The sequence below is a fragment of the Leptonychotes weddellii genome, chromosome 7 (genome assembly GCF_054177405.1).
Source record: "Leptonychotes weddellii isolate Sample4059 chromosome 7, ASM5417740v2, whole genome shotgun sequence".
Lineage (NCBI taxonomy): Eukaryota > Metazoa > Chordata > Mammalia > Carnivora > Phocidae > Leptonychotes > Leptonychotes weddellii.
Window position 1 is genome coordinate 58,976,606 of NC_138375.1, and position 19,850 is coordinate 58,996,455.

The following is a 19,850-nucleotide window of genomic DNA, read 5'->3' on the forward strand; positions in this document are numbered from 1 at the left end:
TTTTTTTAAAGATTTTATTTATTTATTTGAGAGAGAGAGAGAATGAGAGACAGAGAGCATGAGAGGGAGGAGGGTCAGAGGGAGAAGCAGACTCCCTGCCAAGCAGGGAGCCCGATGCGGGACTCGATCCCGGGACTCCAGGATCATGACCTGAGCCGAAGGCAGTCGCTTAACCAACTGAGCCACCCAGGCGCCCTGGGAGAAAATATTTTTAAAATCACCTATCTGGGGGCACCTGGGTGGCTCAGTTGGTTAAGCATCTGCCTTCAGCTCAGGTCATGATCCCAGGGTCCTGGGATCCAGCCCTGCATTGGGCTCCTTGGACAGTGGGGAACCTGCTTCTCCCTCTCCCTCTGCCTGCTGTTCCCCCTGATTGTGCTCTGTCTCTGTGTCAAATAAATAAAATCTTTAAAAAAAAAATCACAGGGCGCCTGGGTGGCTCAGTTGGTTAAGCGACTGCCTTCGGCTCAGGTCATGATCCTGGAGTCCCGGGATCAAGTCCCACATCAGGCTCCCTGCTCGGCGAGGAGTCTGCTCCCTCTGACCCTCCCCCCTCTCATGCTCTCTCTCTCTCTCTCTCATTCTCTCTCTCTCTCAAATAAATAAAATCTTTAAAAAAATAAAAATAAAAAATAATCACATGTCTGATAAGGGGTTAATATCCAGAATATATAAAGAACTCCTATAACTCAACAACATTTAAACATTTTACTACAAAACTGGCAGAATTAAAGGAAAAATTGAACAAGATAACCTGATTTTTAAAAGGGCAAAGGACTTGAATAGAGATTTTTCCAAAGATGATATACAAATGGCCAATAAGCATATGAAAGGATGCTCAACATCACTAATCACAGAGAAATGCAAATCAAAATTACAGTGAGATATCATTTCACACCCAACAGGATGGGTACTATTTTTTTTTTTTAAAGATTTTATTTATTTGACAGAGAGAGACACAGCGAGAGAGGGAACATAAGCAGGGGGAGCGGGAGAGGGAGAAGCAGGCTTCCCGCGCAGGGAGCCTGATGCGGGGCTCGATCCCAGGACCCTGGGACCATGACCTGAGCCGAAGGCATTCGCTTAACGACTGAGCCACCCAGGTGCCCCAGGATGGGTACGATTAAAAGAAAAATTTTTAACGGAAAATAAGTAGTGGCAAGGATATAGAGAAATTAGATCACTTGCCCACTGTGGGTAGGATTATAAAATAGTATAGCCACTATGAAGATTATATGGTGGTTCTTCAAAAAATTAAAAATAGAATTACCATATGATCCATCAATCCCACTTCATATACTCCCACAGGGGTATATATGTAAAAGAATTGAAAGAAGGGTCTCGAAAAGATATTTGCACACCCATGTTCATAGCAGCATTATTCACAATAGCCAAGAAGTGGAACTAACCGAACTGTCCATCAACAGATAACTAGGTAAACAAAATGTGGTATATACAGATAAGATGAAATATTAATTCTGCTTTAAACAGGAAGGAAATCCTCCCATATGCTACAACATGGATGGTAGCATAATGAAGACAAGATACTAAGTGAAATAAGCCAGTCACAAAAAAAGACAGTATATAATTTGATGTATGCAAAGTGTCTATAGTAGTCATATTAATATAAAAAACAAATGGGAGCACCTGGGTGGCTCAGTCAGTTGGGCCTCCAACTCTTGATTTCAGTTCAAGTCTTAATCTCTGGGTCGTGGGTTCAGGCCCCCTGTTGGGCCCCACATTGGGCTCTGCGCTGGGCATGGAGCCTACTTAAATTAAAAAAAAAAAAAATTTTTTTTAAAAAGCAAATAGAATGTTGGTTACCAGGGGTTAGGGGGAGGGGGAAATTGGGTGTTATTGTTCAATGTGTATAGAGTTTCATATTGCAAGATGGAAAAGTTCTGAAGATCTGTTGCACAACTATGGAAATATACTTAACAATACTAAACTGTACACTTAAAAATGGTTAAAATAATAAACTGTTACATGTTTTTTACCACAATTTTTAAAAATTTTAAAAAGAAAACAGGCTATAACAAATGTTGCCAAGAAAGTAAAGATACAGTAAGTTTCATACGTTGCTGGTGGGAATGTAAATGGTACAACCACTTTGGAAAACAGTTTGGCAGTTTCTTTAAAAAATTAAACATAAACTTATCATATGACCCAGCTATTCCACTTCCAGGTACTGACCCCCCAAAAAATGAAAATATATGTCTAATAAAGGCTTACATGTGAATGTTCATAGCACCATTATTCATAATAGCCAAAAAGTGGAAACAGACCAAATGTCCATCAACAGTTGAATGGATAAGCAAAATGTGCTATATTTATACATGGGAATACTATTCAGTAATTTAAAAAAAATGAGCTCTTGATACATGCTAAGACATGGACAAACCTCAAAAAAATATTAAGCTAAGTAAAAGGAAGCCACATACACAAGATCACATATTGTATAATTCTGCATATATGAAATGTCCAGAAGGGCAAATCAGTAGAGCCAGAAAGTAGAGGAGTGTTTGCCTGGAGCTAGAGGTGGGGACGGGAATTAACTGTAAACAGGCATGAGCGATCTTATTTCAGTTATAAAGATGTTCTTTTTTTTTTTTTTTTAAGATTTATCTATTTTAGAATGAGAGAGTGCTCATGAGTAGGGGGAGAGGAAGAGGAAGAGACTTTTCAAGCACACTCCATGCTGAGCGTGAAGCCCATCATGGGGCTCAATCTCATGACCCATGAGATCATGACCTAAGCTGAAACCAAGAGTTGGACACTTAACCAACTGAGTCATTTAGAACGTGAAGATGTTCTAAAAATTGATGGTCATAGTTGCCAAACTCAATAAATTTACAACAAATCATTGAACTGTACATTTAAAATGGGTGAATTTTTAAGGTTTTTCAATAAAGTTGTTTTTAAAAATGAAAAAAAATTGGAAAAGAAGGGTATTCTCAAGATTCAACACCATTCTTGAGGAGTTGAAAGAAGTAAAATGTTCACTGTAGGCAATGTAGGGAGGATAAAAAAAGAAACTTTAGGAAAATCAAAAAGCTTCACAAGAAAGGAATGATTTTCTTAGTATACTACTATATGGATTTCCACCATCAGTCCATGGAAGGCTGTTAGTCCCCACAGAAAAGGCCTTGTAACCCAGCTGTTTCTCTCTCTCAAAAACAGCCAGTAGAGTCTCTCTCCTGTGCCATAGTAAATAATTTTAACACAGTCCTCATACTGTAAACACTGTTTAGTTATAAGATTTAGAATCAATTTATATACAAAGCACATAAGACAAGTCTATGAGCCTTGACAGTGGAAAACAGAAAAGCATAGAAGATAAAGATTAGGAGATGAAAAGGGATAGGATCTCTGAGAATAGTAGGGTTGCTATAACATCTTTATCTTTATATCAAGTGGGGAGTCAAGAGATACTATCTATAGATGATGGAACATAAATTGAGATAGTTATTTTAGGAAGAAAAGCAGGGAAATGGCACAAGTGAGTTAAATCCTTATCTAGCATAGCAAAGCCAATAGGTAATGTCTAAAGTTAATAAATCAAGAAATAGTGATAAAAGCATCTTTTTAGAGATGTTTAGGGTAACTTTCAGAAGAAAGAGTTTAAAATTTCCCTCTAGGGTACTCGGGGCAAGCAGTAGTGGAGAGTGGTGTTAGTGGAAGACTTCCGTCATAAATCTAGCACAAGTACTTGGTTTTTAAAAAATCATTTGCACCAATTAACAAGGATTAGAGAAAAAAATGTACACATTTGGAAGACAAAGTTATCCATCCCACCTCCTCTTTAAAAAGAAAGAAATTGTTTGTGCTTACAATGGTCATTCTTTTTCCTGCTGACTAAACCATACCCTAGTCCATGAGTGTATATTCTCAGAGTATATGCCTACCCCCTAGTGTTTGAAAAGTTCCTAAAGAGTCCAGAAATGGTTTGGGGCCTTATTTTTCGACTCTTCAAAGCCTGAGCTCCTCGGCCTGGGTCCCAGCACTCGTCTCCCAGTAAAGGGAAACCAACAAATGGTACATGTCTGCCTCTTGTGTCACAAGTGCTTACACTGGTTTTGGTACCATTACCGTTCCCACCACGTAAATCACAAAGACACTGAGACTCAGAAGGGCAAGTTGAAGAAGGTGTGGATCTGAGTTTAAAACATCAAACGAAAATAAATACATAAGGTCTGTGTGCCATCAAAGCCCACATGCTTTCGGTTGGGCTTTCTCAGTTAGGATCATTTCACCTGTAACAACCCAACTCAGACTTGCAAAAACAATAAGGCTATGCATCAGCTCATGTTACTGGAAGTTTAGCAGTGGTATGGACATCATGGTTGCTTGATCCAGCAGCTCAACAGGGTCATTTAGGAGCCAGTTTTTGTCTCTCTGTTTTGATATCCACAGTTTGGGGTTTGTCCTGAGACTGACTTCTTGGTTATCTATCTCTTAAAATTAGGAAGTCTATAGTCCTGAGCCTCCAGGCTCCGAGACTGCCCTATTTCCCCTCTTTTGTAATGACCTGGACTGCCTGCTCTCTCAGGAGCTTCTTTTAGGTACAGACACACTTGTTGACACATGGCCTTCCCTTGGACTTCATATTTATGAGAGCCCAATACTCACTGTCATCAGGAAATTGAGAGGAAATACTTCTCATTTTTTTCTCCCACAGGGACAGAATCTGCCTGGGCGAGTCCTTTTTCTGCGTTATGTGGTACAGACTCTAGAAGATGACTTCCAGCAGATCCTGAGGAGGCAGCGACAGCACCTGCAGCAGTCCATTGCAAGCACTGTGCTGTCCTGCGACAAGCAGCCCCACAATGTCAGGTAACCAGCGCCTGAGCCTGGGGGTGACGAGAGGTCGGGGCCGTAAGTGGGCAGCTACTCAAGGCTCAAGAACATTGGGTGGATGAGACTATAGTCACTCGATAGTATAACAGGGATAGCTATTAAAACTATGGATGATCCTAAAAGAAAATCTCTCTGTACCAGCTATGTGTCAGGCACCACAGCCTTCGTGGTTTTTCTCAAGACCATCAGATGTCCTTTGGTGTATTTCAGAATTGTCCAGACAGCCTCAGGAGACCTGGGCGGGGAGACCTTAACTTACGTAAAACTTTTCACAGCTTTTATGAACCTCAGTTTATTTCCTTCTCCCTGAATAACTCAAGAACTCTAATTTGTCACTACTAGTTTCTGAAAACTAATATGTGATAATAGGTCATGTGGCTAACAATACAGTCAAAATGGTAGCTAGCAAGCATGTGTTCTTTTTTGTAGAATCAGGGCAAGAGAGAGCTTCTGGAAGCTTCAGAGCAGGGAGATACCATATCCTTATATCAGTGGGAGAAAATGTGATTTCTAGGGTGGTGATTTCAGGCTGGAATTTTCCTCCTGAAACTACAACCCTTGCTTTTTTTGGAAATGGTTCTCACCAGACTAAAGTACCAGCGTCCTTTTTTTTACCAGCATCATTGAAACTCTTCCATTCATATTTATGTTCCCATATGTTCTTGCATGTTTGTTAAAAATAGTTTTGTATGGGCCAATATGGGATACTATTATAACTACTTTAATAAAAAAAGGAGGAAGCTTCATATTGTTTTGAGCATTAGCCAGCTTCCCTGCTTAGTTTGCATGGCCATATTCATTTTCCTAGATGTGGCATTTTATGTAGTTTAAATGTTAATGATTAGAAAATCAGTAAGTAGAGAATCTACAAAGAGCACAGGATAGCATAGTTGGGTTTTAAATAGAAAAATAACAATTTAATTAATGAGAGCAGCTCTAGCAACCATTCTGCTTTGTGAGCATAGGATTGGATTGAGTGGGAGAAGAGAGAAACAGACTTACTTGATCCAGTCATGTCAGTTGCTTTCATTTCTATTTTGTACCATGCAGAGTGTGATCTTGGGTTTAAGGTTTAAAGACAGGCATTTGTGGGGCGCCTGGGTTGTTCAGTCGGTTAAGTGTCTGCCTTCGGCTCAGGTCGTGATCCCCGGGTCCTGGGATCAAGCCCCACGTCAGGCTCCCTGCTCAGTGGAGAGCCTGCTTCTCCCTCTCTCTCTGCCTGCCACACTACCTACTTGTGCTTTCTCTCTCTGTGTCAAATAAATAAATGAAATCTTTAAAAAATAAAAAATAAAGATAGGCATTTGTGGCTTCTAAATCAAGCCAAATCCTCTATTTTGTTTTTTATCAATGAGAAAAATCATCTGTTCAGATGGAGGAAAAACCTGTTAATCTTTGATTCACTAAGAGATGGATATTGGATTGAGGTTGTGGTTATACAGATGTATACATAGATTTATCAAAACTCATCAAGTAAAAACCTGTGGGCAACTTATTGTATATAAACCTCAAAGATGAGTTTTTGTTAATTGAAGTATAGCTGACACACAATGTTATATTAGTTTCAGGTGTGCAGCATAGTGATTTGACAACTCTATATATCATGCTATGCTCACCACAAGTGTGGCTACCATCTGACACCACACTGCACTTCTGTAATATCATTGATTACATTCTCTGTGCTGTACCTTTCATCCATGTGACTTATTCATTCCATAACTAGTAGCCTACACCCCCCAATCCCCTCCACCTGTTTTACTCATCCTTCTACCCCTTGTGCTTGGCAACCACCAATTTGTTTTCTGTATTTATGAGTCTGTTTCTGTTTTGTTTGTTTGTTTGTTTTTTAGATTCCACAAATAAGTGAAATCATGTGGTATTTGTCTTTCTCTGACTTACTTCATCTATCATAATACCGTCTTGGTCCATGCATGTTCTCACAAATGGCAAGATTTCATTCTTTCTTGTGGCTATTATTCCATTGTGTGTGTGTGTGTGTGTGTGCGTGTAAATATATCACATCTTCTTTATCCATTCATCTATTGATGGACACTTAGGTTGCTTCCATGTCTTAGCTGTTGTAAATAATGCTGCAATAAACATAGGGGTGCTGTTCTGAACAAAAGATTCTCAGCAGCCATGTTTCCGTTTCAAAAAGGAAAGAAAAGTTTATTATTATTATAGAAACCTAATAGAAACAGAAGAGGAAAAGGATCTACATATAGATGAAGGTAATAATAGGCAATAAATGAGAATAAGGCAAAGTCACATCAAACCAGGTACTTACAACATCCAACCTCATCAGCTGGGGAAGCCCCATGGAAACTCCAGCAAGGCAGGAGTCCCAACTGAGAAACCTGGGCAGAGCATCCTCCCCTCAGGCGAGACTTCCAACTGATCATTCCCATAAGGGCCATATTTATAGGGCAAATAACAGGGTTTGAAATTAAACATTTGTTTGCCTACATGTAGTTTGGAACAAGCTGTATTTCCATGTTATCATGTTTCTATATTTTCAAGGAGCCTGGGCTATGTGTGTCTGCCTCCCCTCCAGGATTCCATTTCAGGGAGCCAGCCCAGCATGGAGCAGGAGGGGATGAGAGATAAGATTTGTCGCCCTTGGCATCCAGAACGGAAGGGCCAGTTCTGACCTGGAGACCAGATAATGTATTTCAAACAACCAGGCTCCCAAGATTATTCACACAGCATGAGTCTCACAAACAACATTCCTTAGCCTGCCTGTGTACATGCAGGTCCAGATGGTCGGTTATGCGGGACAAATCACAAAAACATCTATCCATACAGAACAGGTGCATATATCTTTTTGAATTAGCATTTTCATTTTCTTTAAATACCCAGTAGTGGGATTACTGGATCATAATGGTATTTCTATTTTTAAATTTTGAGGAACCTCCATTCTGTTACCCTAGTGGTTATACCAATTTACATTCCCAACAGTGCATGAGGATTCCTTTTTCTCCACATCCTCACCAGCATTTGTTATTTCTTATCTCAAAGATGGGAATTTTTAAAAAGAGGGAGAGGCAGCAAGTCATTCTCTATATTACCCTTTCTTATGGGGCTTTCTTTTCTTTTTTAACTGTTCATACAAAGAATAAACTAGTTCTATAAGATTTAAGAAATACACTAGTTCCCAAGTCCCTTCACCTGCATTTTCCTTTCCCACAAGGGTAATCACTTTACTATTTTATGTGATTTTTTGGATATTTACCTCTGTATGACTAAATAGCAATACCTTGTATTGCTAATTCTTGATTTTTCTTTATTAACTATTATTTGTTGACTTTCTACATGAAGGACAAGAAGTTAACTCTTTTTTCCTCCCTCCCTCCTCCCTGACACACACATTTCCCAGCCCCCATACTATTAATTTACTTATATCGTAATTTTCTTCAGATCAATATTCAATGTTTCTATTACTAGGACTATGTGTGCTAGTCAGAGTTGAGCCAAGTACTAAACTATGATTACTTTTCCTTTCTTTCATACCTTTGTGTTTCCTTAGAGTTAATAATTGCCTTATTTTTAGTTCCCCTGTATTATTTGTGCATATTGGAAGTTAACCCCAAATTCTCTATTTGCTCTAAATCTCCCCTCAAGATGTTCATTTGCACTGGGTAGTCTTCTTCTTCTTAAAGACCTCCTTCAGTCTGGACTGGTTGTCTTCTTTGCCAGTTTTTATCATAAATGTGAGAATTTCCTTTATCTGTTTCCAAAGTTAGATCTTTTGTATGTTTGTTTGCCCTATATCTTCTCTTTCTTGGTTTACTCCCTCATTTTAATAGATTAGTCTCCAGTGGCTTCTTAGAAATGGATGTGGGAAGTAAAATTTTTGAGATCTTCAATATCTGAAAATATTTATCTTCCCATATGTTGATTGATAGCAGTATAGATATTTAGGTTACAAATAGCTTTTCTACAGAACATTGAAGGAAATTTTCTTTTTTTTTTTTTTAAAGATTTTATTTATTTGACAGAGAGAGATAGCAAGAGCAGGAACACAAGCAGTGGGAGTGGGAGAGGGAGAAGCAGGCTTCCTGCTGAGCAAGGAGCCAGATATGGGGCTCGATCCCAGGAACCTGGGATCGTGACCTGAGCTGAAGGCAGACACTTAACGACTGAGCCACCCAGGTGCCCCGCTGAAGGAAATTTTCCATTTTCTTCTAGCTTCCACAATTGCTGTTAAGAAGTCGTAAGTTACTTTGATTACTGATTCTTTGTATATGCCCTAAGTTTTTCCTCCGAAAATTTTTAGAATCCTCTTTTTGCCCAGTATGCTTGTTGTAGGTCTGCATTCATCCATTGTTCTGGGCATTCAGTCTAGAAACCTCCTTCATTCCTGAAAATAGAGTTTTTATTTCTGTTATTATGTTTTTAATTTCCAAGGGCTTTTTTTACTTTGTCTCTAAATGTTCCTTTTTAAAATTAATAAATAGTATTCTGTTCTTGTTTTCTTCTTTCATGGATCCATACATTCTCATATCTTTGGTGATACCGATGATGGCTTTTGTTTTTGTTTATTCTCTGCATAGTCTTATTTTCTCCCAAGTTACTTTTTTAGCGGGGGGGGCGGGGAGGGAGCATTGATTTTGGTTATTTTGGTCTTTATCTCTCATAGTGGAACATTTTCATAAAGGTCTAGTAAACCTTGGTAGTCTATCCAAGTTTAAGGGTGACAGACTTGACTGTTGATGAAAGCTCAAAGTACATGGGAGGACTTGTCATTTCTGTACTTCCCTGTAAGTAGAACTGACTGCCCATTTTTTAGAAAATACCCTGTCAGTGTCTTCAGGTCTTTCCTCTTGGTTGAGCTGGATGGGTTTTTCAAAGAAGACTTCCAATTTCCTACATAAAGGGTAAAGACTGGGATGCCAAGTTTTTGGAAGACAAGTGTGGGAAAACAGCAAGGGCCTCTGCGTTCAGCATGCATATGTTCACTTCGTGCCGCTGTTGTGCTTTGATACCCTTGCCTCCCAGCTGTGCCTGGTATCCTAGTCCAAAGACCCTCAGTTTTATCTCTCCACAATGTTAACTTGTAGTTTAGAGTCTAAAACTTTTTCTTAAAGAGCTTACAAACCAGGGGCGCCTGGTGGCTCAGTCGTTAAGCGTCTGCCTTCGGCTCGGGTCATGATCCCGGGGTCCTGAGATCGAGCCCCACGTCGGGCTCCCTGCTCAGGTGGGAGTCTGCTTCTCCCTCTCCCACTCCCGCTGCTTGTGTTCCCTCTCTCTGTCCAAAAAAAAAAAAAAAATCTTAAAAGAGCTTATAAACCATTATGCTTATTTTCCCTTATATCCTTTCATTCTCCTTCAGAGAAGCTTTGCACTGCCATTTGCACAGCTTATTGAAGATTTTTTTTTCTTTTTTGGTAAATAGGATTAAATAGGATTACTCTTCTCTATTGCTGGTTTAGGATTCGGCTTTCTCAATTCTGCTAAGTCAGTTAAAATCCATCCCTTTGCTAAAGTCATAGACTTAGATTAAGAATCATCCTTAAACATTGGGGAGGATATGTGTTGTGGTGAGCACTGGTGTTGTGTAAGACTGATGAATCACAGACCTGTACCCCTGAAACAAATAATACATTATATGTTAATTTAAAAAAAAATAGAATCATCCTTAAAGGGGCACCTGGGTGGCAAGGTCGGTTAAGCATCCGACTCTTGATTTTCAGCTCAGGTCATGATCTCAGGGTTGTGAGATTGAGCCCCACATTGGGCTCCATGCTGGGTGTGGAGCCCACTTAAGATTATTTCTCTCCCTCTCCTTCTGCCCCTGCCCCATCTCTCTCCCTCTCTTAAAAAAAAAAAAATCCTTAAAGCATGACATACTTGCCTTATCTAGTTAATTGGTTACTTTTGATTTTGTAATCAGCATCTCTTAATCCACCCCCCAAATCAAAGGCTGGTACCTTGACAATTACCTGGATCTAACCATACATCCATCTGCCTATCACCTACTTTGCACCTTCCTGCACCCAAAGTGATCAGCATTCTGTATGTTCATCATTTCCTTTCCATCTTTATGTCATTTTATTATATCTAAATGTGTTCCTATAAAGTGTATGTTTATATTTTAGTTCCTTCCTACTGTATATTAAAGGATATCATGCTATACATAATCTGTTGGAACTTTTATTTTTCACTTTATATTATAGAGTACTAAGGTTTGTCCCTACTGTCACTTACCACTGTAGCTTACTCATTTTCACTACTATGTAATATTCTATTTTGTGATTATACTTCATTTCCCTTCCATCTTCTAAAATTTCACTGTTATTGTCTCCCTTCCTTTTCTCCTCTTCCTTGTGGATTTTTAAAAGAATTATTTACTCTAGCATCAGTGGGATTTAGGAGGTAACAAAATTAGAAGTGTGTATTAAATCCACCATTTTTACCTGGGTTACCTAAGTGATCATCAAAAGTAATTTTGACTATATGAGATGTTTTTACCTTACTAACTTTTAAAGCCTTCACCCTGCATAAAGTATGACTCCATTGCACATACTCTAAACCTCAATTATTAGCATTAGTAGATGACACCTAATCATAGAAAGCCAGCAAGGATCTCTGTGGTCATCCAGTCAAACTTTCCATCTGCTCAATGCATGTTTCTAATCAGGAAGCCACAGATAGTATTCTTTGACCCCAGAGGTACCTTTCAATAACAACTCAGAAAAATGTCGATACTTCATTAGCTTACTGCAATTAAATGTGGGGTTTCCATTAGACTTGTTTAAATATTGAAAATCACCTAAGAACCCTCTTTGTAACCTTTGGGGAAATCTAGGGGCCTCAGAGCCCAGGTTAAGGCTGTGGTTTTGAGCACCATACAATAAGACAGAAGTTTAAACTTTTTTTTCTTATCTTTTTTCCATTGCAGGGATGTCATCAAGTGGTTGGTCAAAGTAGTAACTGAAGAAGGATTAACTCAGCCGCCAAATGGGAATCAAACCTCTCCCGGAACAGGAATCTTGAAGGCCAGCAGTAGCCATCCTTCTCCCCAGCCCAACCTGACAAAGAACACCAATCAGCTGTAAGGGGCAGGCACAAGCTGTCTTTCCCGGGGCTGTCGGGATTTATTGCTTTAGAGAACAGCAGCATTCCTAAAAGAAGTTTCCACAGAATTAACAACCTCTTGTAACATAGGCTGATTCTTACTAAAGACTATCTTAGTTTGGCTACAGGCTAAATTCTAATGCCAAAGTTAAACAAAAGCAGATGCTTTCTCTCTCAGATGAATAGGACTTCACTAAGTGAACATAAGTTCACAAAATTGAAGTGAAACAAAAGCTAAGGGATCCATTTTCTGGATTCCAAGGGACAGTACAGGGTCACAGCTACTCATCACTTCAGCTGACCACTGATGGAAGGGAAGGAGTCATGGATAGTGGGTGTTCCAGCAGCCTCTAGTCCTCAAGGACCTTCATGTCTCTCCTCCAGTCCTGGGAGAAGAATAGCAGTTTAACCTGCAGATTCTAACAGGTTATAACAGCAATGGCTCAGACCAGGGAGGGTCCCATTACCTCAAACCACACTGAAAAGAGATTCCTAGCATTTCTTTTATGGGGTTGAGAGTGGTTTGGGCATTTTTTGAGGGATGCCAGGGTTTTAGGATCCAGAACTGTCCTTGCACAAGTAACCTACTATTCCATGGCAGTCATATTGTTAAAAGCCCATCACACTTGACACTTCAAATACAGCATTTGTGCCTAAATTTACAACACTATTTTATAATCTAGTTGCACCAATCTGATTTTCATATAAGGCCTAAGGGTTTTAACTAATTTAAGAGACAGTCTTGTATCTAAAGGGAGAATGTTGAGAACAAAAAAGTATTTGCTTGACAGAGTGGGGGAGGCTGTAAAGTAAGGTTATCCTAGAACCTCAGTATATAGACCTAAGAGAGGGGCAGACACTATTCCTTCAATGGAAGAAAATACTATAATCTAAATTATTATTATTATTTATTATAATTAAATATTACTATAAATAAAAATAAGGCCCTCTAAAAGTCAATTTATCATGATGTTAACAACAATAGGCACTACCATTTACCATTAATGAGTGCGTATCTACCAAATATCTTACACAGCACTCACAACTTTATGAAATAGGTGGTATTATTCCCCCTTTTTTAGAGATGAGAAGACCTGGGCTCAGAGGAATTTAGTAATTTGTCAAAAGTTGACCAGCTTGTCATTGCAGAGCCAGAATCTGATGCCAAAGCCCCTAGGCCACCTATTGTGTTACTGACTGCAGATTTTCTGAAAACAGAGCCCTTTCTTCCTTCACAAATAATAATGCATGTTAAAAAAGTCTGACTTCAGGCCAGGCCCACCTTTCTGAGGGGTAGCCTAGATTCTTTCTGCCACATCAGCCTGGCTTTCTCCCACATTCAGGTCTGATAGGACAGAGGGTCACAGTCCACCAGTTGAAGTTCTGAGACTGAACTTACTAAAAGATAATTGTAAAGAAACCAGTGACAGGAAAACCATATGGTAAATATGTATTTTCTCCTGTATCAAAGAAATTTGAATAACTGATAGTCATTCTGGACCTGTTTCTTCATCTGGAAAATAGAAAAGTTATAGGTTAGATGATCCTTAAAGTTCTCTAGATCCTTAAGATCAGATGTTTCTATTTTGAATTTAAAAGTAGCTTGCTTTTACAGCTCAACCACAGATAGTATGATCTGGCAAGAGGGATTCAGGTAGGTGAAATTGCTAAATAAAAGCATGCTGATAGCTTGAGTAGTTCTCTCTGACCTAGTATGTGCTTTACAATGTCCTTTAGTACATGGGTGGGGACCTCCCAGCTAGCCGGGTGGCTCCTGGCTAGATTCTCCCACTCACTTGTGTTCTATGTTCTGGACACAGGATTGTGTGTCAGCTGCAAAGGATGCTGTCCATAGCCGTAGAGGTAGACAGGACCCCCACATGCAGCTCCAATAAAATTGCCGAGATGATGTTTGGGTTTGTGCTGGACATTCCTGAGAGGAGTCAGAGGTGAGTCTCAGTTTTGTTTCTGTTTTATGTTCTGGGAACAGGATTTCTGGTTTTGTTTTGTTTTGTTTTTTAAGATTTATTTATTTATTTTAGAGAGCGAGCAGAGTGGGTGGATAGGGGCAGAGTGAGAGGGAGTCTCAAGCAGACTCCATGCTAAGCGCAGAGCCCAACCTGGGGCTTGGCTTGATCCCACGACTCCGGGATCACAACCTAAGCCACCAAAACCAAGAGTCAGATACCTAACCGACTACACCACACAGGTGCCCCTGGGAACAGAATTTCAAAAGAAAATTCCAAACAGTAGTTAAATTGGGAAAAAAAGAGGTGGAGAGAGAGTTCCTGTCTCTTTAACCTTTTGAAAAAAAGAGGTTCTCAACAAATTATTTGCAACTAAGGCATAATTTCTTGAAACAGGCAGGATACCATAACTGGAGCCTACAGTTTCTTACTTTATTCATTTGGCTGAAAACTTTATCATCCCTCAAGTTTCAGCTATTCCCTGATTCTCAACCATAGAGCCTGATATAAATGTTCACTAAAGGCCTGATGGGTGAATGAAATAGGCATGTCCGATATTAGGGGAAGAAGAGGTGAGCCAAGAATGAAAACAGTTGGAGCTATAGAATAAGCCCCTACAGTAAAAATAAGGAACTCAGTTTCTCTAAGCATGAATTAGTAAAGTATTCCCTTAGGAGATAAAGAAATAGAGTTCTTGGCTGGGACCAATGATTCCTCCTTTTAACCAGTAATTTTAGAATCTAGAGGAAAAAAATAAATGAATGAATATGAATTCATGAATAGTTGCTAGCACAAGAAATAACTATGAGAGAGCCATTGTACAATAGTGATCCTTGGGGAAATTATCTCCATCAGCTCTGTGTCTAACTTCTCATAACCATCCCCTAAACTCCTATTACACAGTTTAGGTTCCTCTGTTAGAAGAAAATGTCAAATCAAATAGTACTGTAATAGAGATTTAATGAAAATACCCCACTAAGATTAAGGAAAACATTCATTGGGTCCCTGCAATGTGCCTCTCATTGTCGCATTAACTCTCTCACATTTTCATGAAACTATGATGTTATTCCTGTTTAACAAATGAGAAAAATACTCAGAATAGTGAAATAACCCAAGTTTGCACAGCTAATTCGATTCAGAACCCAAATTTAAAGCCAGGACTTTTAATCCCAAATTCAGTATTCAAAGGAGGCAATATGTTATAGCAGTCAGACCAAAAGAAGTATACATAAATGTCATACTTGCTCTGTCACTTTGTCAGGGGTATTTCATTTGGGTCCAAATCCCATACCATTCATTCAAGCCCAGATTCTTATGAAAGATGGGAAATCTAAGGAATGGGTAACTATAAACACATTTAGACTTAACATTGACAAAAATAATTTAAATAAAGCCTGACCCTATTTTACAACTCAGAAGGAGCAAATCAGCAAGCACCCAAATTGTACTAGAATATACTTTATATAGCCTTTACCTTGGTTTATTTAATTTTTTAAAAAAATTTAGGTATAATTTACATGCAGTTAAATTGTATAACTAATTTATGTAAGTATTCCATGGATTTTGACAAATGCATAACCCATGTGACCTATCATTTTCCAGTGGCTCATTGATAGTACATAGAAATCCTGCAACTTTGCTAAATTCACTTATTATATCTACTAGGAATTCTTTTGTGGTTTTCGTAGGATTTTCTACATACACAATCATATTGTCTGCAAATAAAAACAGTTTAACATCTTCCTTTCCAATCTATATGCCTTTTGCTTCTTTTTCCTGCCTTATTATATGGACTGTTAATCCAAGAGAATGTTGGAGAAGTGATAAGAGCAAACATTCCTGATCTTAGGGGGGAAACATTCAGTCTATAGACGTTTCATAGGGGTCCTCTGTCGGATTGAGGACTTCCTTCTATTTCTAGTTTATTGAGTGGAGTGTTTTTATGAAGAATAGGTATTGAAATTTGTGAAATATATTTTCTGCGCCTATTGAGATAATCATAATTTTTCTCCTTTATTCCATTGATGTGATGAATTACATTGATTAATTTCCTAATGTTAAACCAACCTTCCATTCCTGGAATAAAAAAATTGTACTTGGGGGCGCCTGGGTGGCTCAGTTGGTTGAGCGACTGCCTTCAGCTCAGGTCATGATCCTGGAGTCCCGGGATCGAGTCCCGCATCGGGCTCCCTGCTCGGCGGGGAGTCTGCTTCTCCCTCTCCCGCTCCTCCGTCTTGTGCTCTTTCTCTCTCTCACTCTCTCTCTCAAATAAATAAATGAAATCTTTAAAAAAAAAAAAAAAAAGAAATTGTACTTGGTTGACAGATTCCATGTACTAATATTCTGTTAAGGGCTTTCACATCTGTGTTTACAGAAATATTGATCTGTAATTTCATTTTCTTATAATGTTCAACTTCACCCATATTTAAAGAAATGTAGATTAAAACTACAGTAAGATGCCATTTCTCACCTATCCAAATAGTAAGAATTTTGAAGTACAATAAATACATTCCATTAGAGAGGTTTTAAGAAAGCAGATACACATTGCTGGTGGGAATGCAAAATGGTACAAACCTATCAGGAATCTTGCAATATGTAACAAAACTAAATGTACATTTACCTCTTGACCCAACAATCTCACTTCTAGGAATTTGCCCTGAAGACACCCTTCTAACAGTATGAATATACAATATGTAGGATATTCACTACAGTGTTGTTTGTAATTATAAAATATTAGAAACAACCCAGATGCCCATACATAGGGCAGTGGTTGAATATCTATAGTACACAATGGAGTATTATGCAGCTGTAAAAAAATTAAAATTAAAAATAGGAGCAAAATTTCTGAGCTGATTTCCAAAATATATTGTTAAGTTAAAAAAGCAAAATACAAAAGAGTATGCATAGTAGATATATGTATCTTTTTGTAAGAAAGGAGAAATTTAAAAATGTACATACTAATGATCATTTGTCAAAAAAGAAACAAAGATAAATGGCAGACTAATCAAACTGCTTATGTAGAAGGGGTGGATAGGAATGGGCTGGAAAGGAGAAAAGGTATGAAGCCAAAGTGGTAATGGTGGTGGTGGTGGCATAATACTTCTAAGTTTACTTCTTTGTATAGTTACAACTTTTAGGCTTTGGGAACCATATTAGTGTTTATATTCTAAAAGGAAAGTAAATCAAGAAGTGAGTTGAAAGATATATCAACAAGAGAGGGCCTAACATGGAATACAGACACAAATTAACCTAACTGTGTTTTAATAAATAACATAACTGGGGTGAGAGAAGGGGTTTGAGGGGAAACAAGCCCAAGTAGCTTTTTTTTCAGTTTTTATTTTAAATAATTATGGATTCACAGGAGGCTGCCAAAACTAATACAGGGAGGTCCTATGTACCCTTCACCCTGTTTTCCCCCAGTGATTACATCTTATATAACTATAGTACAATATCACTAACAGGAAATTAACATTGGTACAATCCATAGAACATATACAGATTTCACCCATTTTATATGCATTCATTTGTGTGCATTGTGATCACATGTGTAGATTCATATAACTACCAGCACAATCCAGATATACAGAACTGTTCCATCACCACAAGGATCCCTCTCCTTTTATGGCCACACCATCCATCTTCCCTAGTCCCTGGCAACCACTAATCTGTCCAAGTAACTTAAAACACGTATTTGGACTAAGTATTCTCAGGCTAAAGAGAAAATGAACTGTAAATAAATATTAAACTCTAGTAAATTTCTTTTTCATAGAGGTATGAGTTAACAATGGAAAAACTATCTTGTATGTATTCTAGGATTAAACAAATAAATGTATTATGGATAATGAGAGCCAAGTTTCTCACTGTCAGAGAAGAGAGTTACACATATGAAAAGGGGAAAGGATAGAAGGAACCCTGTGGTGCTGAATTGGAATTGGAGGTATCAATATAGACTTGTGGTTTCTAATAAATATAGATAGATAAAGGAATAGATATAGATGTGTGAAGGTGGCATGTATGTGTGTATTCATACATCTTTCCTACCACTACCCACTGAGTGTAGAAATAATTACCCCTCAGTAGCACTAAGCTCTCCTTTGACCCAGATCTTAGAATACCAGTTTACACTAAAAGGAACCAGGGTTCCTTGAAGAAAAGGATAATTACACAGCTGAGGTAGGGAAAGGTACAAGATGAACCTGGAACATCTTGTGCCAGAAAGTAAGGAAATGGGGCGCCTGGGTGGCTCAGTCATTAAGCGTCTGCCTTCAGCTCAGGTCATGATCCCAGGGTCCTGGGATTGAGCCCCGCATCAGGCTCCCTGCTCTGCGGGAAGCCTGCTTCTCCTTCTCCCACTCCCCCTGCTTGTGTTCCCTCTCTCACTGTGTCTCTCTCTGTCAAATAAATAAATAAAATCTTAAAAAAAAAAAAAAAAGAAAGGAAGGAAATGTTCAAAGAATGTTCAGAACATGTCAAGTCAAAGGGCTTCTACTGACCAAATCTGGGATAATTTGAGCATCAAAATAAATATTGACAATAAAAGGCTATAAACTATTAAATAAAATAAGAATCTACGATTCTAATACTGACAAGAAGGAAGGAAGAGAAGGGACGTTCTTCCTTACTGTTGAAAGCCAATTAATAAATGTAAGAAGAAATGATGAGTTGGGAAAAAATGCCATTTGATAACCATCATAATAGTTAATTCAGATATGAATGGATATTAAAATGGTGAAAGTTTGTGGAGTACCAAGGTATTTTCATAATTTCAAAGTATATTGCCACAGGATACTCATAATTATAGTGGGAAAAATAATAACTTTATAGTGAAGGCACTACCTTAGTCGCTAAGTGTTCAAAGTTAACACCAACAATGAGCCAGGTTGGCATCATATGCCTTTTGATATGATGCACTGAGAAAAACAATACAATTCTTGCAGTACTCTTGCCCCAAAATGTATAACCTTAATCTAATTGTGCAGAAATATCAGACAAGGGGCACCTGGGTGGCTCAGTCATTAAGCGTCTGCCTTCAGCTCAGGTCATGGTCCCAGGGTCCTGGGATTGAGCCCCGCATCAGGCTCCCTGATCGGTGGGAAGCCTGCCTCTCCCTCTCCCACTCCCCCTGCGTGTGTTCCTGCTCTCGCTCTCTCTCTCTGTCAAATAAATAAATAAAATCTTTAAAAAAAAGAAAAAGAAAAAAAAAGAAGTATCAGACAAATCCCAAATGAGAAATATTCTATGAAAAAAACTGACCTGCACTTTTTAAAAATGCCAATGTCATGAAAGACAAAGTAAAGTTGAGGAACTGTCCCAGATCAAACGACTTACAAAAACCAACAACTGAATGCAATGTGTAATCTGTGATTTTCTTTTGCTATAAATAGCATTATGAGGACAATGAAAAAATCTGATTAAAGTTTGTGGATAATAAAATAGTATTGTAGTAAAGTTAATTTCCTGATTTTAATCATTGTATGTGGTCATCTAAGAGAATGTCCTTGTTTTTAGGAATTATACACTGAAGTATTTAGGGGTAAATGGGCATCATGTCTACAACTTTCAAGTAGTTCAGAGAAAAAAATTGAAAGACAGAGACAGAGAAGGATAAAGAAGATGTGATAAGCATTTGGTGAAAAGTATTAAGGGTATTTGGGAATTCTTTGTACTATTCTTGCAACTCTTCTATGAGTCTAACAAAAAGTTAAAGGTTTTTAGAAAAAGGTATGTTAATTGTAAATATCATATAGTCTGGGTTTTTTTAGTCAGCTGACAGTCCCTGCCTTTTAATGGGAGTTATTTATTCCATTTACATTTAATTGTTGATTTTATGTCTATCATCTTGCTATTTGTTTCCTACTTGTCTCTTTTGTCCTTTGTTCATTTTTACCTCCTTTTCTGCCTTCTTTTGGATTATGTATTTTCTGTTATTCCATTTTATCTCTATTGGCT

General features: G+C 38.3%; 1 protein-coding gene across 3 annotated transcripts in view; it reads left to right on the forward strand.

Moving 5' to 3' along the window:
• SIMC1 (SUMO interacting motifs containing 1) overlaps positions 1-19,850 on the forward strand; it is an 89,357-nt gene that overhangs the window by 51,090 nt on the left and 18,417 nt on the right. For all 3 annotated transcript variants that reach the window (XM_081826352.1, XM_081826351.1, XM_081826353.1), the window contains 3 exons: positions 4,679-4,833; positions 11,759-11,911; positions 13,755-13,883. In XM_081826352.1, the coding sequence (XP_081682478.1) occupies positions 4,679-4,833; positions 11,759-11,911; positions 13,755-13,883 (437 nt within the window). The remainder of the gene's footprint in view (positions 1-4,678; positions 4,834-11,758; positions 11,912-13,754; positions 13,884-19,850) is intronic.